Genomic DNA, 16252 nt, shown 5'->3' with positions numbered 1-16252 from the left:
CGTGTTTAGAATATTTAAAGAGTGTAAATTGATTTAAAAGTAGTGCTTATAATAAGAATGAAAATAAATTATGTTTCAGCAGCATTTAACTGCTAAATGTGGGTAAGGATTTCACAAAGTAGTAATATTCAATTGTATTGAACGTAAATGGATAGATACACTTTCTGGATGGTAAATAAATATTTAACAGCTTGTAACTAATAATAATCTAAAATTATTGGTTAACTGGTAAAACTATCAAGAAATAGACAGAAATGCTTTTAAAATAAAATATTTAACATTCAGTGTATTTTTAATATATCTGCCTCTGTGGCTGAAACAAAAGGTTTGTGTCATATCACATGTGAACTAGATGTAGTATCTTGCATTTATTGCACTTCATTTGCAGCAGAGATGCTTTGGAATGAATCTCTAGTTTCTGCAATTTTTACCGTAATTGACTTTTGTTAATGCTAATGATTAAAAAATGGCTGTGGTAAGAGAGAGCGTATATTGCTTTTCTTCACACGAGCAGTGTCACTACTGGAGGGACGATCTGTTGCATAATACTACAGCAGATTGTTTCAATAGGATGCTGCCAGCGGAGCAGTGGGTAATGTAAAAGTTTAGATTCTTGTTTAATTGCACATGGCCATTTTCCAGTGTCAACGGTTAATTCAGAGTTAACTACTAGAGGAGCAAATTTTACTAACTCGTAATATGAAATTTTTTATTTGAAAATGAAAATGACTGAGTACATCTTGTAAATTCTTCTGTTGACATAAGATTGAATCAACTGGTTTATTAGATTTATGAAACCTTTTTGACTCATGTTTCAGATTGGAGAAGATGCACGTGACTCTTCACTTCTTCTGGTTTTGCATTAAAGGCTAGCAGGTCTTTTTTGTGTCAACTCATTGGAGTTTTTATTTTGTATCTTGCAGGTAGTGTTGTACCCAACATCCAATAGCCCAAAGTCACCTGATCTGCATAAAATGATAGTCCCAAAAAACAGCCAGGACAGTGATCTGAAGATTAAACTGGCAGTGAGAATGGATAAACCACCTCACATGAAGCACTGTGGGTGAGTGTCCATTTTCTGGGCTGTGTTTATTATTCTGCCTCATTGTGCCTGTGTTTAAGCATATGTAGCTAACAATATAAAGTTTTTAAAACATTAGAAATGTGTACAACAGTTCCTATAGTATGGTATTGTGTTATAACCTCATTTTATACATAAAGTTAGTCAGGAGTGAGATTCATTTCAGATGTGCAATGGTGCATAAGGACAGATGATGAACTAACTGTGAAATGCAGACGGAAGAGTACAGTGTCATTTAGAAGTTGATTTTGAATGTTGCAATTTATGATTCTCTGGAAAAAAAAGTTGACATTTAGGAGAAGTAAATTTTTCCATTAAAACAGAATGCATTATATACCTGAATGTGATGGTACTTGCAACATAGTCTCAAGTTTTCTTTCTCTATCCACTGTATGGCATTTCTCTCGAAAGGAATTCATGTATGAATACTAGTTTACAAATGTTTTCTTTCTGTCTGACACTGAAACTATATAAAGTTCATTATTCATAAAGACAGCTTCCCTAGCCAAGTGCAACCACTATTCCTCATCCCAGCTGCAAAAGCAGATAGTGTTGCTGACAGTAAGCAAAGCTGTACCTGCTGTTGTAAAGCTATTACTGGGTTGTTTTCCATCCTTTAACTTTTTCTGTTTTAAATAGAAGTACATTTCAAACAAACGTGACTATTCAAAATGTTAATATAGTGGCCATGCTGTTTAGATTTCTTTTTAATCTCCTGTTGTTAATCTCCTCATTGTGTACAGGAAGCTATTGCCAAACTTTCCCGTATTTAGTACTTTAAAAAAAAAAAAAGCCCCAGAGTCTATTTAAGTTTTGGCAAAGCTTCCAAAGTGTCAATCTCAGACATCATTTTGTTTTTGGGAAACTAGACACAAATGATCAGGACTGTAACAATGAGACTTGCTGGCTGGAGACCTGTGGCTGCTGACCTGGAGCTTTGAGGAGAGAGAAACCAGCTGTGGAGCCAACAGGGGAACTGAAGCTCCTGTGCTTGGAGAGTGGAGTGGAGATGAGAGAAATAGGGCTGCAAATACATGAGTAAGGGAAATGGGATAATGTGTCAGAAGAGAGCAGAAAGACTGGGCTGACATGAGTAAGTTGGAGTGGAGAGGACCTAGGCAGGAGAGAAAAGTGCCTTTCTGTACTAAAGGATAGTAATCTCCTGTCAGTCCCTGCCACATTAATTTTCACTCACCAAACATCTCTGAAATGGTTTAGTAATTGCAGCACATCCTAGTCTAGTGCTGCTGTAGGGGTGGCACAGTGCTGCCCACATTCTTCAGCTGTTTGTCAGAAGGCAGCCATGGGGACTTGATGGCTAGAACAACATGAGTAATGAGTAGTGCACAACAGATGCATCTCACTTGCATGTGAGCTGGTTTGGTTGCGTACTCCACACTACAGCTGTGTTAAGGATATTGTGCTCCTGTACACTTATCCCAACAGGTGACTAGAAGTCTCTATATTTTATCAAATTACTGATATTAATGGGGTGTAACATGGAACTTATTTTGACTTGGGTCCAGCAACAAGGAGAAGGTTGCAATGCTTCCTCCCATTGCGCTCCTGGGTTTCACCAGAGGCTTTCTTTACTGGGAGCTATTTTTCTGAGATCTTTAAAGGATCTTACAAATCCCCTGGTTTACTTTTCCATACTGGCTTATATTACTAGTCTTCTTGTCTTAGCATTAAATGTATTGATCTGTCAAATACTACTTGCAATAACTTAATCAATATCCCTTCATCTGCCGCTGCTGGTTACTTCCTCACATAGTCTCCTGGCACAGTTGTTTACTTCTTAATTTTACTTCAGGGTCACTGTTGTCACTATCCTGCAGGCAAATATTGCTGCTTTGAGCAAAAATGCTCAAAGTCAGTCATCATTTCTCTTACAGCCATTAGCTGTAGTGATTATTACCTACACATTTGTCTAGAAAGTTAGGGTACCAAGGGAGGGCTGTATGGAATCCTACACTTAAATATGTATGAAATGAAATACAAGGTTAATAATTCTTCCAAAACCTATTGAAAAGGTTGATTAAATACAGTATGATGGCACTGGAGTTGCAGTGAGAGGGAGGGAAGAGGAGGTTTGTTTTTAGGGGAAATCAACACCTACTAGAAAACTTAATAATGTATACAGTCAGAAATTTTTAATGTTATGAAAAACCATCATTCAGACACTCTTTGCAGCTTTCTTTTGAGTTCCTGAGTGACTGTAATTATTAAGTGGTCATTTGCTATTTTTTCAAGAGGAATTCCACCTGCTTCAACACATAGATAAAAGCTATTCTGGTTCTGAACTGATAATTGTGTTATCAGAGAAGTCTTCATTTGTTAAGTGGCTGGAAGCACGTAGCAGATGATGGACAGTATTAAGGGAAAGCAAAGGAACATTTTGCAGTGAAGAGATACCTGAAAGAACTTGCTTTTATCCCCATTTTTACTACACAGAAGGACTTGCCTGTAAAGGGTTGAAACGTTTCCACCTGTAGTAATTGGCGTGTTACTTTCTTCCTGTGCTTGCTGGAATTTGATTTCGTAATGGTGCCCAGCACTCACAACTCCTAACTGAAATCAGTGGAAACTGGCTTGTAAATATACATTGCACTGTTAAGAGTCCAAATGTCCTAAAAATTAGGTCTTAATATCTGAAGACTGAAGTTTTTAGCACTGCAGTTCTCCTATTTTACTGTGAGAATAATACCACCTCCCCTTATCATAGACATTTGAAGATAAATTTTGGGAAGCAATCGGTAGGAAAAGTTCCTGCACACCTCATGAGTGAAGGAAGGCATAATAGTCGTTTCTCTGACACACAGCCAACAGCTTGTGCTCTGCCAGACAATGTTACCGTGGTGCTGAGCTCTGTGTACCCCTGCTGAATCTACATGAGGTAGAAAAGCAAGTAACTCGAGTCTCTCCATAAAGCAGTGTTTGCATAGCATGCAATGAAACAGGCCATAGGAGGAAACATCATTTTGAAGGGCTAGAAAGCAGCTGCTGCTATCCTGAATAGTGAAAAGGACTGGGAGGTCTTTGTTCAGCTTAATTTAGTTTCGTTTATTTGGTTTATTTAGTATACAGTCATATAATTAAGCAGAGTGTCATGAACTACACAAAAGTGGGGTAAATAAAAGGGGGAAAAGAGTGTGATCATCCTTGCTGATGGAATTTCATCATGTTAGAAAGCTGAATTTTATAGCAGACTTGTAATGTGGTTAGTGTGATTATCCCAGTTAAGTTCTGATGCTTGTTTGTTTTTCATAAATGTCTCGTGCTTTATATTTGATCAATCTTTGAACTAGAAAAGTTATCTTTTCTGTGTTGGTCTGAGTTAACAAGCTAACATATAAGATTCATATTTGTGAGGAAAAGGCAATCTGTTGGCACTAGATAATGACTTTCAGCTGAGAATCTCAAAATTTATTCAAAGTTGAATGAAAATTATACCCCACGGTCAATTGCAGAAAGAAGGGGATTGTTAGATTAAGGCTCTACCATGATAAAAGAAAAATAATAATGGTAATAAGAGACCGTTTTTTCAGAGCTGTGCTCAAATATTTCAGTTTCTGCGGGGTCAGCAAAACCCACAAGCCCAGGCTAATTGTGGAGTTTTACACCTTCAGAAGTTTCTCCTAGTTAAGACTGGCTTTACTTATTGACACAAGAGGTGTGCTGAAAGACTTCAAAACCTGTCTCGCATTTATGCTTCAAGAGTATTCAGTTTTACAAATTATACTACCTCAAACTGATGTGATTTTTAAAAAAAAATCATGAAGGAGACACAGCAGTGGAGTAACACAAGCAAGGTTAGCTGTATGATTTTGCCAACATAAACGCTATTGTAAAAGTAATGTGGTTAGCAAACCTACCTCTTTTTTGCAGAGGTACGAATGAACTGCAATTGAGACTCATGGTTGTGTTGAGTCATCTGGAGTTTTGTTTCTTGCTTTTAGAAAGGTTACAATTTACAATGAAAAAATCCCAAGTTTATAGCTTAAAAAAAATAGAATTATTTCTTATGACTGTGGAAACCCAAAGAAGAAACATGATCTGAAGCTGGTGCAGTCCAGAATACTGTTAGTGAATTAAATATATCAGTTTGAGGTAATATAATTTGTAAATACATAATAGGTTTTTGTTTACTGTAAGACATATATGAGCATTGATTTTTTTAGAGTGTATTTTTAGGTGATTTTTCTTATCATTCTTGCATGAAAGGCTTTCAAAGTATGAAACATCCAGTATATGTAACCATCCTGTTATTTATTTAAATCATGTAAATAGAGTACAAGAGGAAGAATGCACAGCTAGAAATTCTGAGTAGTGGTAAGGTAAATGTCACTTATTAATGGGGATTTGTTGAACAGTTCTGATTACTGGTAGTTCGTGATATTTCAGATTCCTTTCTCATAATCTGTAATGTACTTGTCTTCTTACAGAATGTAGAAACCTTTCTCTTGTCTAAAATGCAGAGTACATACAAGATGTTTTTTAATCTTCTCTGTTAAGATAGTAATGCCAACATCCAACAAAAGAAGGTTTTTTAACATTTCTATTCATTCCTACTGTTGTGATCTTGACTCTAAAACAAGCCATAGGAAGAAAGATGCAACATTTTACCTAAAAACTTCCTAAATAAAATGCTAAAAGCCTGTTTATTTCTGCTCAGTTAGAATAGCACAGAGGTACTGTTTGCTTCAGGAAGGCTCACTTGGCTCTCCTTAGCTCATAATTAAATTAGGGTTAAAAACCCAAGCAGGACAGGTTAATCCACTCAAGATGTGTGAGTTACTGTAAACACATTTTCTGACTCGTGATTTTGTGCTAATGTGTCTTTGCACATCTGCATGCATTTAAAGCATGAAGAATTTTTAGTAGTAGATTTTATGCCAGTGCCGTTGTCTATTAGCACAGCCTAGTGGTCGCCAAAGGGTAGTATCCAGTTGCTTCCAGTCTAGAAATAAAAAAGGGATACTGACATTTTTTAAAATAACTTGCTTTAAAAGGATTCATGTTGCTTAGTGGTCATATCAGAAAAAGGGAAAAGAACTAGTAACATCAAATTAAATTCTTACCAACCGAACAGCCTGGACAGGACAATATTACATAGTATTATTTGGGTTTGACTTTCGAGGTAAAACATTTCATCATAACTCTGGTCCAGAACTTTTTCCAAGATTTGAAAAGCAAAATTCATTATTATATGTTCTGTTCTGCTTTCTGCTATGACACATTGCAGATAGAAATGTTATGCCTTCAGTTTCTTAGTTCGTGTTTACATCATGCGTTCTACAATCACTCAAGTATTTTCTCCTTTTCTCCTTCTGTAAAGCAATTATTTGGTGAGTTTTTCAAACTTTGACTTTCCAAAATCATAAAGAATCAGTGTAATATATTTTTCCTCTCACCATTTTTATTATTAATAATAATATTATTATTTTATTATATTTTCATAATATAAAGATTACTATGAATAACCTTTATAAAAATCACCATAACCTTTATAAAAAATTTATCTTCTGCACTTGGAAGTGACTGAAATGTTCTTAGGAGAACATTTATAAGCAATAAACATAGCTCCTGGTTCCTGGATGTGGCTGAAATGTCACATTTCTCCTCCTGCTGCCATAGTTTTAGAGCTAAAGGAAATCTGTGAGATGAATGCCCTGGTTAGCAGTCTTCCGAGATGTAGAATTAGATAATAAGTCATTTTCCCCTCTCATTTTTATGACATTTGTAACCCACTGATAAAAAAGTTCATTGGAGAGGAGGGTGAGTATAATTATCTCTCTTTTACAGATAAGTGAAATGAAGTACAGGAATGACCAGAGATCACCCCAGGTCACAAGCAATTCAGCGACCAAGCTGAGGATAGGATAGCCCTGGGGTCTACGGGCTTCAAAGCGCATAGAGCTGTAATGTGTGACTGTCACCTGGATAAATCATTGTCATAGCCACTAGCGAGCTCGTAAGTCAGCCAAGATGAGCCACAGGGACACTGAAGTTAGCCAGAACAACATATTAGCCAGTTCTTATGTGTTGCTTGTCTATAGTGACCTAGCAAAGAAGAGCAGGAGAAGAAACAGAATTGGCTTTATAACTTGACGATATGTAATCTAAAGGCTGATCTGAAGGTGAGATCTGCTCCCAGTGTCATTATTTCAGAAATGTGCAAGGTGACCACATTGAAGTGACTCTATTTCAAGTCTGAGTTACTTTTGCAGGTAAGGGAGGATGTCAGGAGTGCAATCACACTTCTCTTAGCAACACTGCATGCTCCCTGTCACAGCTAGCTCTTCGTGTTGTGTATAAAGAATCTGAAACCGTTTTCAGGCTGGTGAAATAGAAACAAAATTTTGGCTAAGCTAAAAATGTCAAGTTTAGTGGCTCTTAGAAAGAGTATGTATACCATGGCTTCAAAGTGAAGAAAAGTGTTTAAAACCTGTAGGTATCCAGCATCTTAGAAAATCCTTACTAATACTTGTTATGATATTGTAAGAGGTAGCGTAGACTTCTTCAATTAGTATTATTTTCCATGAGATAAAAACAATAACTTTCTACATTACTTTTCAACAGTTGCTGAAAATACTTTTCTCATTGGTGAAGACAGTAACATTTTTCTCTTATGAAAGGGAAAGAGGGCTACCGGAGAGACTTCTGTTGCTCTTCTTCATTTCTTGCCAACACAACGCAAGTGCCTGAACAAAATGTTAAGTAGATACTTCTCTAATTATAGCATTTCTTTGTCTGCATACATAAACTCCTCTGTATCTCTTTGTAACATTTAATTTGTCTTTCCAAGTTTGCATGCAGCACAGCTAGCTGTAACTGTAAAGCCAGTATATTAGCACCATCTAGCTTCCTGTTTGTTGCTATTGCACTCTTTCTTTCAGCGTTAGGAAGGGTAGCAGAGCACTGACTTCAGCTGCTGCTTCAAAGAACAAGGTTCTCACTACCCTTTGGTAGAAGATTAGGAAGTGTAAGAAAAGACAGGTGGAAGAAGCTGCTGAGTTTATTTGAATTTTGAAAACTCGACATGCCATCAGATAGTTGGCAATCCTTTTCTGAACATTTGTCATATGGCGTCACTATAGCTGCCCAAAAATTTAGGTATTTAGGCTATATCAAAGGGTACTCAAGTTTTCTCAAAGCATTAGGCAGGGAGGAATACCTTGAGGGAGGAATGCCTTGACAGGTTTATCAATGCTGACATTGGCTATGGGGAAAAGAAAGATGCACTGGAGTTGGTAAGGTAAACTTTTCTCTGTATATACTGTATTCGGAATCTATAAATACCTACTAAATTAAAATAAATGCCTAGTCACCAAGCAGCAGAGCTTTGGAAAGGTCTATTACCAGAGAAGAGACAAGCTGGAGTTATGACATCTATTTTCTTCTGTGTAATTCATGGTTTCTCAAATTCAGGTCAGACATAAACTATGCATAGGTGCCAAAGTAATTTTTAAAAGCTGAGTCTCCTTTTCTTTTAAATGAAGCTTCAGCTACTTTGATAGATAGTCAGATAATTTTACTACAGGTAACCATGCAGTTAGGAGAAATATTTTCACTTCGACCAATATTTCTTGGTTTTCTCGCTAGTTATAAATATTTGTCTTTAAAAATAAAGTAGTGTTTACTCTATGAAGATGAATGAAATTAAATAAGTATTTTATATGAACTAAAAGTCACTTCAGTTAATTCCTGTGAGAATCTTTTTGTTTGCAGTGGTGGTAACTTACGGTTTGTGGTGTCCTCTTACAGGTATAGCTCATTGTTTAGCAGCAGACACTCTTGATTTTTATTTTTAACATCTCCAGTTTTGTTCAAAGCATTTTCTTTCTTTTCCTATCATAAAAACAATAGAGTTCTAAGAAACATGGGTGGAGTATATCAGCACTCTTTATCATTTCTATTCCAATTTCTCCTAATTAACCTCAGATACAGTTAGGAGATAAGTCTTTCTATAGCTACCTGACAGAGGTTGCCCACTGCCATTTGCAACATCAGGCCTTCCAGTATTTTGAGGTGATCTGTAGTCCGTACACAAATGGGAGGTTATTAAACTTACCTTTGTGCCATTAAAGTGAAGATAATTCTCTGACACTTGTTCTTTGTGTGTGGGTATAGGGTGTCTACATGATGAAAAACCTTGGTCTCCACCTGAGTCCTGATTCACTAACCACATAACCAAAAGTGCTGCTATTTCCCGAGGCCATCTCAGTTGTTACCTTGTGAGATCTTGTTATAACATGTTGAAACACTGTGGGGTGCAGCAGTCTGCTGCAAAAGGTTCCCACCACAGGAATCAAGAGTGTATTGAAGTCAGCTGGCTGTAAGTCACTCCCTTTAACTGTGATTTTATTGTGGACACAGCTTTTCTTGTCTCTCCTGTTACTGGTAAATGAGGTAATGTTTGATCTGTGTGGCTGGCCTCAAAACTAGTGCCTAAGTTGTCCTAAGAACCTCATTCTCATCTACCCATGTAGATGAAATCTTTTCCAAAGAGTTCCTCATAAACTAATGGGGATGTCAGTAATAGGGAAGATGAACAAAAGCAGATACATCTAAAGAGAATTCTCTAGTAAATAAACTTTTTGAAGAAAAGGGGAGTTAATCTAATAAAGTATTTCAGATGTGATCATTTGAAGATGTCAAAGGCTTGGCAGCAGAGAGGGAGAGAGAATATACTTTGCCAGCTCTCCACCCTGAGCAAAAACTCGCAACGTGAGAACTATTGGGATTGCCAACATGGTCACGACAATTTTGAATTAAGAGTTGGCTCATGCTCAGACTCAAAGCATGGATAATGTGACCTGATATTTGCTTGCCATATACAGAGGACCTCTGAAGCACTGGGCAAAAGATTTCATTGTAGTCTCTGACAGGAAGGTAAGCAGAAGTATCAAAGTCTCAGTTCAGTTTTTAAGACAGAAGAAGTGTGAACTGCAAAGCTTCATTTTCTTTATTTAACCTAGAGCTAGCATGGCAATCTAAAATCTTAGGACTGACCAAGACAAGTGTGGTAGCTTTAGCTAGTTCTGCAGTGCTGAAGCAAAATTGTGTTAATATCTGTGCTTTACTAGACACCACTTAAGGAAGGTGTGTTTTGTAGCTGATGAAATAGATTGGTTTCATTTCAAAAACAATTGACTGTTGAAGAGGAGTTCCAGTAAAAACTATGAGCAGCATCAGGAGTATACAGTGCAGCAAATACCACTGCATATTCAAGAATATGTGCTCTTCTCTTTACATTAAAGCATGTCAAAATGTCATCTAACATTCAGGACCACATATTTATATGTGTAGAGCATATCTTCTCTATTCAGTGAATGATCCTTCAGAATATATGTCAGAAACTACTATGAAAAGTATCCCGGCTGCAAACTTCAGAATATTTGGTATAGTGTAGTCATTGCTGAGTACCTTGAACTGGAAAGGACTGGCGTTGCTGATGTGTGACTTAACTACTCTTCCTGCTGCATGAAGTTAATATAGAAAGAGGAGATCATCTTTCTTTTCAACAGTAACTCTCAAGACAGATGCTGACTCCAAAGAAACTAGCACAAAATCTTAAAACCAAAACAGTGACTTTACAGTTCAGCAGAAATATTGGTCAAATGTTGACCCATAATTAATGAGTATTTTTAAAATTTGGGTCAAATAGTGATGGTGTCAATTTTTTTGTTTAGTCAGTGGGTCAAAAGTGTTATTCATGCAGCTATAATTCTATTTCTTGCTAAATTCTGACAAACTTGTTCTTGTTTCTACATTCGTAAGACAACATACGTTCGTGTATACCAAGGTAAAATTTTCCTGTGTACATTACAAGCAGCATGATAGAATGGCTTGATTTTTTATTCACTTTTGATGATGTATGGATGCCTTACTGTTATTATTCCAGGATGTCTCATAGCAGTGTTTTCTGTTACGCTAGTTTAAATTGTGCTGAATGCTGATATTTCCTTGGGCTAAATGAATGTTGGCATTTTGCAATGGAGAAAAGTGCTAATGTGTTAACTGTCTTCATGTAAATGGTTTTAGTATTACACATTTTTACAAAATCAATTGACTGTAATCAGTTACTTTTTAAAAATGAAAATTGAACTTCATGGAAAATGACACATTAAAATTACATTAGTGATTGATTGGATAATAATGATGGGTTAATGCAAAATTACTATGGAAGGAAGAAGCAAAAGTGTTTATCCTGCTGCTAGATCCTTAGAGAACAGATTATAGCTATGAGCCTGATTTTCAGTGCTTCCCACAGTAATTGCTTCTGAGGAGGCATGGGGAATCTTGAAGACCTTAATGATATGCCACTGCCACTTTAATTGCTAAGAGAAGCCAAGAGAATCCTAATTGCCAAGAGAAGCATTGCTAATTAAGGCGTCATTCTTCATTCATTCCATAGTCATCTGAAATATTTGTAAAAGCTGAGATATAAATTTAGATCCAAGCTCACTTAGCTTAACCACAACAGAGTTTTTGAGTAGAAGATCTATGGGTTAAACAAGGCTAATAGTAAGGAAACTTAAAATTTTCTTTTTAAAAATGTGGCTTTGTTTTTAATCTTTTTTTTTAAAGCATGAAGCAAAGGATTTGAGAATAGAGTTAAGAATCTGTTTCCATGAATATGAATAATTTATATTTAAATACTCTCACATTAAAAAATATTAATATGGCATTTCTTTTTTTCATACTTCACTGAAAAGGTATATGCTTCTGAAAGTTTTAAAATGGATTTTCTTCAGCTCCATGATGAGCAAAATGATACAAGTTCAGTGTATGTATTGTCAGTGTATATGTATGTGTGTATGTATATGTATGTATATGTATGTATGTATTGTCTACGTATATGTATTGTCTTTAGATCATAACTTTGAGACCACTTGTTCAGTACCTTCCTACCTCCCCTAGGATTGAGTATGCATACTTGATTTAGGTATGAAGAATCCCCATCATTGGGACTACATGTGTGTCAAATCCTTCTCTGGCTTAAGTTTGCTAAAATCCCTATTCAGCTTCAAAATAATAGCTGGAGTGAGCTGATTCTGTTAGCAACAATCTACTTCCTGGTAATGATTTTTGACCTTGTTCTCAGCATTTGTTAATGCAGTTATGTCCCTGCCTCACTGCATCCTAAACCCTTAGTCTTTCTGTTAGGTTACTTCTTATGGTTTACGTTAATAGTGCCTTGCCTTCAGATGTAAATGTGATATTTTTCATCCTATCATCATCTTATCTGAGATTTCAGAACCTATGACAGGCATCTCAGAGACCCATAGAACAAACAGGTAGACTTTTCTGTCTGTACTATCAAATTTCTATCTGCAATTCCCAACTTTAAATCTCTCCCCATCGAAACTTCCTGGTGTTTGTGTGCATGTGTGAGGGGAAAAAAGTGGTGAAAAAAAAACCCCTTGGCAGCAATTTTCAGTTTAGCATGTTAGAGAAAAGGTCGTGTTTAGTTCATAAAGATGGTGATGAACTATGCTGCAGCATCACTGAGGACTTGTCATCGTAGTTTATGTGACTGACTCCTAATTTGTGGCCAGTGCACTTGAGCAAATTTGAATGCAACCACGTGTTGCAGCAGTGGCGTGAGAAAAAGCCTTATACCCAAGCGGCAGATGGCTTGTGATAGTCCTCCTCAGAGACAGAAGAATTAAAGGATGAGTGGTGCAATGAGCAGTAATCAGGACCTGTTTAACAGAGGCACCTGTGAAGGCTTTTTAGCCACTGGTGGCTATCACAATTATGCTACCCAATGCAGAAATGTAAATCTGGGAGACTGAACTGTGCTAGGCATGTGCCTACATCTTTATTACAAAGAGAGCCAAATGTGACGTGTGCCCAAACAGATCTGTAAAGTGACTCAGTGATTGTGGAGGACCTGATAATCACCTTAATTGCATTTCTGGGGATTTAGTTCAGCCCTGGTCTTGTCCTAGACTGACTACACTTAAGTGACTGGAATATGTGAGATGCACTAGCTTAGCATCACATCTGATTTCATTTTATGCAAGAGGAGTCCAGTTCACATGTTCTGAATCGCTTCTGCAACGTGAACCTAGTACTGCAGCTGGGGCCAAAAAACTCCTTATTCAGACTAAGTTACCAGTATAGATGCATCCTTCCTTTTTGTTTAGGTCATTTGAGTTCCTAAAAATAGTTGAGGAAAACAAGGCAACAGCTTCTTTTGATGCTTATGTCAAGAGCTCAAGCAAGAGTTCAATCCTGAAAATTCATTAAATACCTGCTGCTGTGAAACCTTACATTCTGAAATGAAGTTGTAGAGTAGATGTTGGTCTCTTCTCCACAGTTACAAGTAACAGGACAAAAGGAAATGGACTCAACTTGTGCCAGGGGAGAATTACATTAGATATTAGGAAAAAATTCTTCACTGAAAGGATTGTTAAGCATTGAAACAGGCTGCTGAGGGAAGGAGTTGAGTCACCATCTCTGGAGATATTCAAAAGATGCAGGCACTTAGAGACGTGGTTTAGTGATGGGATTGGCAGTGTTATATTAACAGTTGACCTCTTTTCCAACCTAAGCAATTCTGTAATTGTATAAACAGAGTTTTGCCAATTATTGGCAATTTTCAAATCACAACTTCCGAGAGCCGTGATATGTAAAAAAGAAATTTTCTTTTTGTTAAAAATAACAAAACTATTGGTAACTTAGGGGCTAAATGATGAACTAATATTTAACTGAAAGTAGACCTTAAGTTCACAAGGAATTGAGAAAATCTGAAGTTTAGTGTGAGTTGTATCTGGCTTTTTTTTCTAAACCACTGACCAATAACTTTGGTTTCATTTACATGTTTGTTATGTACAAGATAAGAAGAATAGATAAATTGACCATTTAGTCCTATGTGGATTGAAGGCAGTATACAGATATTTGTTATGTTGTAGCAAAAGATATGTCTTACTAGGTTCTGACATGGAATTATGATCTGAGCAGTTGTCACTACATGTACATGGAGTGAAATATAGACAGGTCATGTTTTTTTCTATGCATCATTCATCTTACCAAAATGAGAGCATACAGTAGGCTGCTTATTTTCACTATAATAAATGATGAACAGTTGAAAAATTTTTATCACATCAAAGGTGTTCTAAAATCTGCAGTAATAAGTTCAGAGTAGCGGGAACTTCCCGTTAACTGTACGCTCTGATTGAGGAGACTCTGGTCTGACGGAAATGTTCAGGTTGGCTTCTTTAACTTAAATTTCTTTATGCTATTGTTACACAGATCCCAAAGCTTTGGAAAAGTATTGTTCAGAACATCTGACTTAGTTTTGCTTAAAACTTGAGAAAAAAAAATAGTACTCTCTGAATACACACAAATTACTGCTGACAGTATCTTTAGAATGGTAGCACACACAAGTAACCCTGCTTCATAACCTGTTCCAGTATTATATCTAGTAGAATATATATATTTATTTTGTAGTATAGCTTTCATTATATATTATTATAAATTTTAGATTTTTTTACTGTCTGTGTTACTTTTGAAAGTTGTCTGGAAACTTCTTCTGCATGCATGGGTCTGTGGTAATGAAGATATAACTGGTTGTGACATTCATTATTACTGTACGTAGGCACCTAAGCAATATTCTTGTTTTCCCTGCAGGACCAAACATTCCTGAAATAATTGGTTTAGATTTTGTTTATATTGCTTTATTTTACCTACAAATCAGCATAGCATGCATGTCATGCAGGTGAAAGGTCACAGAATCTCAAGGGCTGGAAGGGACCTCAAAAGATCATCATGATTTATCAGCCTTTTGTGTCAGTTGATCTGGGTGCCCTAATCTGTGACATGGAATCTAAGAAACAGTTATTTCCACCTGACATACCTTGACATTACATATGGTCTGGGACAGCCTGGCATTATTTCTGTGCAGAGAGTTCCAGTACTATTAGCTTCAAGGATAAGGGCATGCCACCTCCCTGTTGTTTCCTTCTGTCACTTACATTGTCCATCTGTTGCTTCTAGAAACCCAATTCACCTAATTTTTATCTTTTGGGATATAAACCTTTACAAAATCAAAGGCACTTAAGACAAAAAAAATTAATTTTAAATGCAAAATGTGCATTACCAGTTGAATCCTCTGGATGCACCAGAATGCTTTGATACTCTAGGGTTAATTGTGCTGTACTATGTCTGAGGGTGGATTTCAATTCATAATACACCATTCTGTATGTGAAAAAAATAACTTTAACATAATAGTGAATGTAAAGGCAGGGGTAACTTTTAAGAAATTCAATTTAGTATTTTGATTTTTTTCCTCCAGAGTAGTGGAGCAGCATCATTTCAATGATTACAGTATTGCATTTCATTTTGACATGCTAAGGGACTCCACGGATCTGCACTACTGTGGTTTTGCCCAAATTTTATATTAGTCACAGGTAGCTCCCTTTAAATGGTCTACATCCTGTCAAAAATCAACACAAATGTTTTGGCAGTTCCATACTGTACCATTTTATAAGGGTCCTTGATTACATCTCACATTCTGGAATAAGCAATGTGACAGTATCGCTTTGGTAGGCTGGTGGTTTCTGCAGTGTCATCAATGTAGCAATGCTTTCATACAGAGTTCTGCGTGATTAGCTCACTCTATCTTTTCATTTAAATAAAAGCTGTATTACGAGTTCACCCTGCACTACAAGTAAAATTTTTAGTGTGCTTTCGGTTGCAAACCTGTTTTGATTTAATCCCATACTAAATTAACTTTGCGTCTATTCAGTGATGTAGTATTGCTTTGACTTTCTGTAACATGTGGGATTTGTTTTTTCATTCTCTGCGTAACTGATAAATGAGTTCAGGTAGGTGAAAAATGCATATGAAACTGTCAGATCTTGAGCAATGTTTGTCTTTGGAGCACAGACAGAAAAGACCTGTTTGATTATGTTTCATGCTGCTTTTATGGAGTAAACCAGGGACAAATTGGCAGTAGGTGTAGGTTTTGAGTTCCACTGCTCCATTGGGGTCAGACCAAATTCCCTCGCTTTACCAGATGGAGAGCTCCTCTGAAGATTGCCAGCCCAAACTGCCATCTGCTTTACTTCAAAGTTTATTTAAAAGATGAAAAACTGTGTAGTCTGGTGAGAGAAGTGAACACAATTTGAAATACAGAACTAGTAACCCTTGGTCAGA

At 36.6% G+C, this 16252-nt stretch overlaps 1 protein-coding gene across 2 annotated transcripts in view; it reads left to right on the top strand.

The window, feature by feature from the left end:
* Positions 1-16252, top strand: part of CADPS2 (calcium dependent secretion activator 2) — a 303420-nt gene that overhangs the window by 158548 nt on the left and 128620 nt on the right. For both annotated transcript variants that reach the window (XM_062017907.1, XM_062017917.1), the window contains exon 8: positions 924-1063. In XM_062017907.1, the coding sequence (XP_061873891.1) occupies positions 924-1063 (140 nt within the window). The remainder of the gene's footprint in view (positions 1-923; positions 1064-16252) is intronic.

This window comes from Colius striatus, chromosome 1 (genome assembly GCF_028858725.1).
Source record: "Colius striatus isolate bColStr4 chromosome 1, bColStr4.1.hap1, whole genome shotgun sequence".
Classification (NCBI taxonomy): domain Eukaryota; kingdom Metazoa; phylum Chordata; class Aves; order Coliiformes; family Coliidae; genus Colius; species Colius striatus.
The sequence above is the reverse complement of the archived record's forward strand: the minus strand, read 5'-3'. Positions and strand labels throughout refer to the sequence as shown.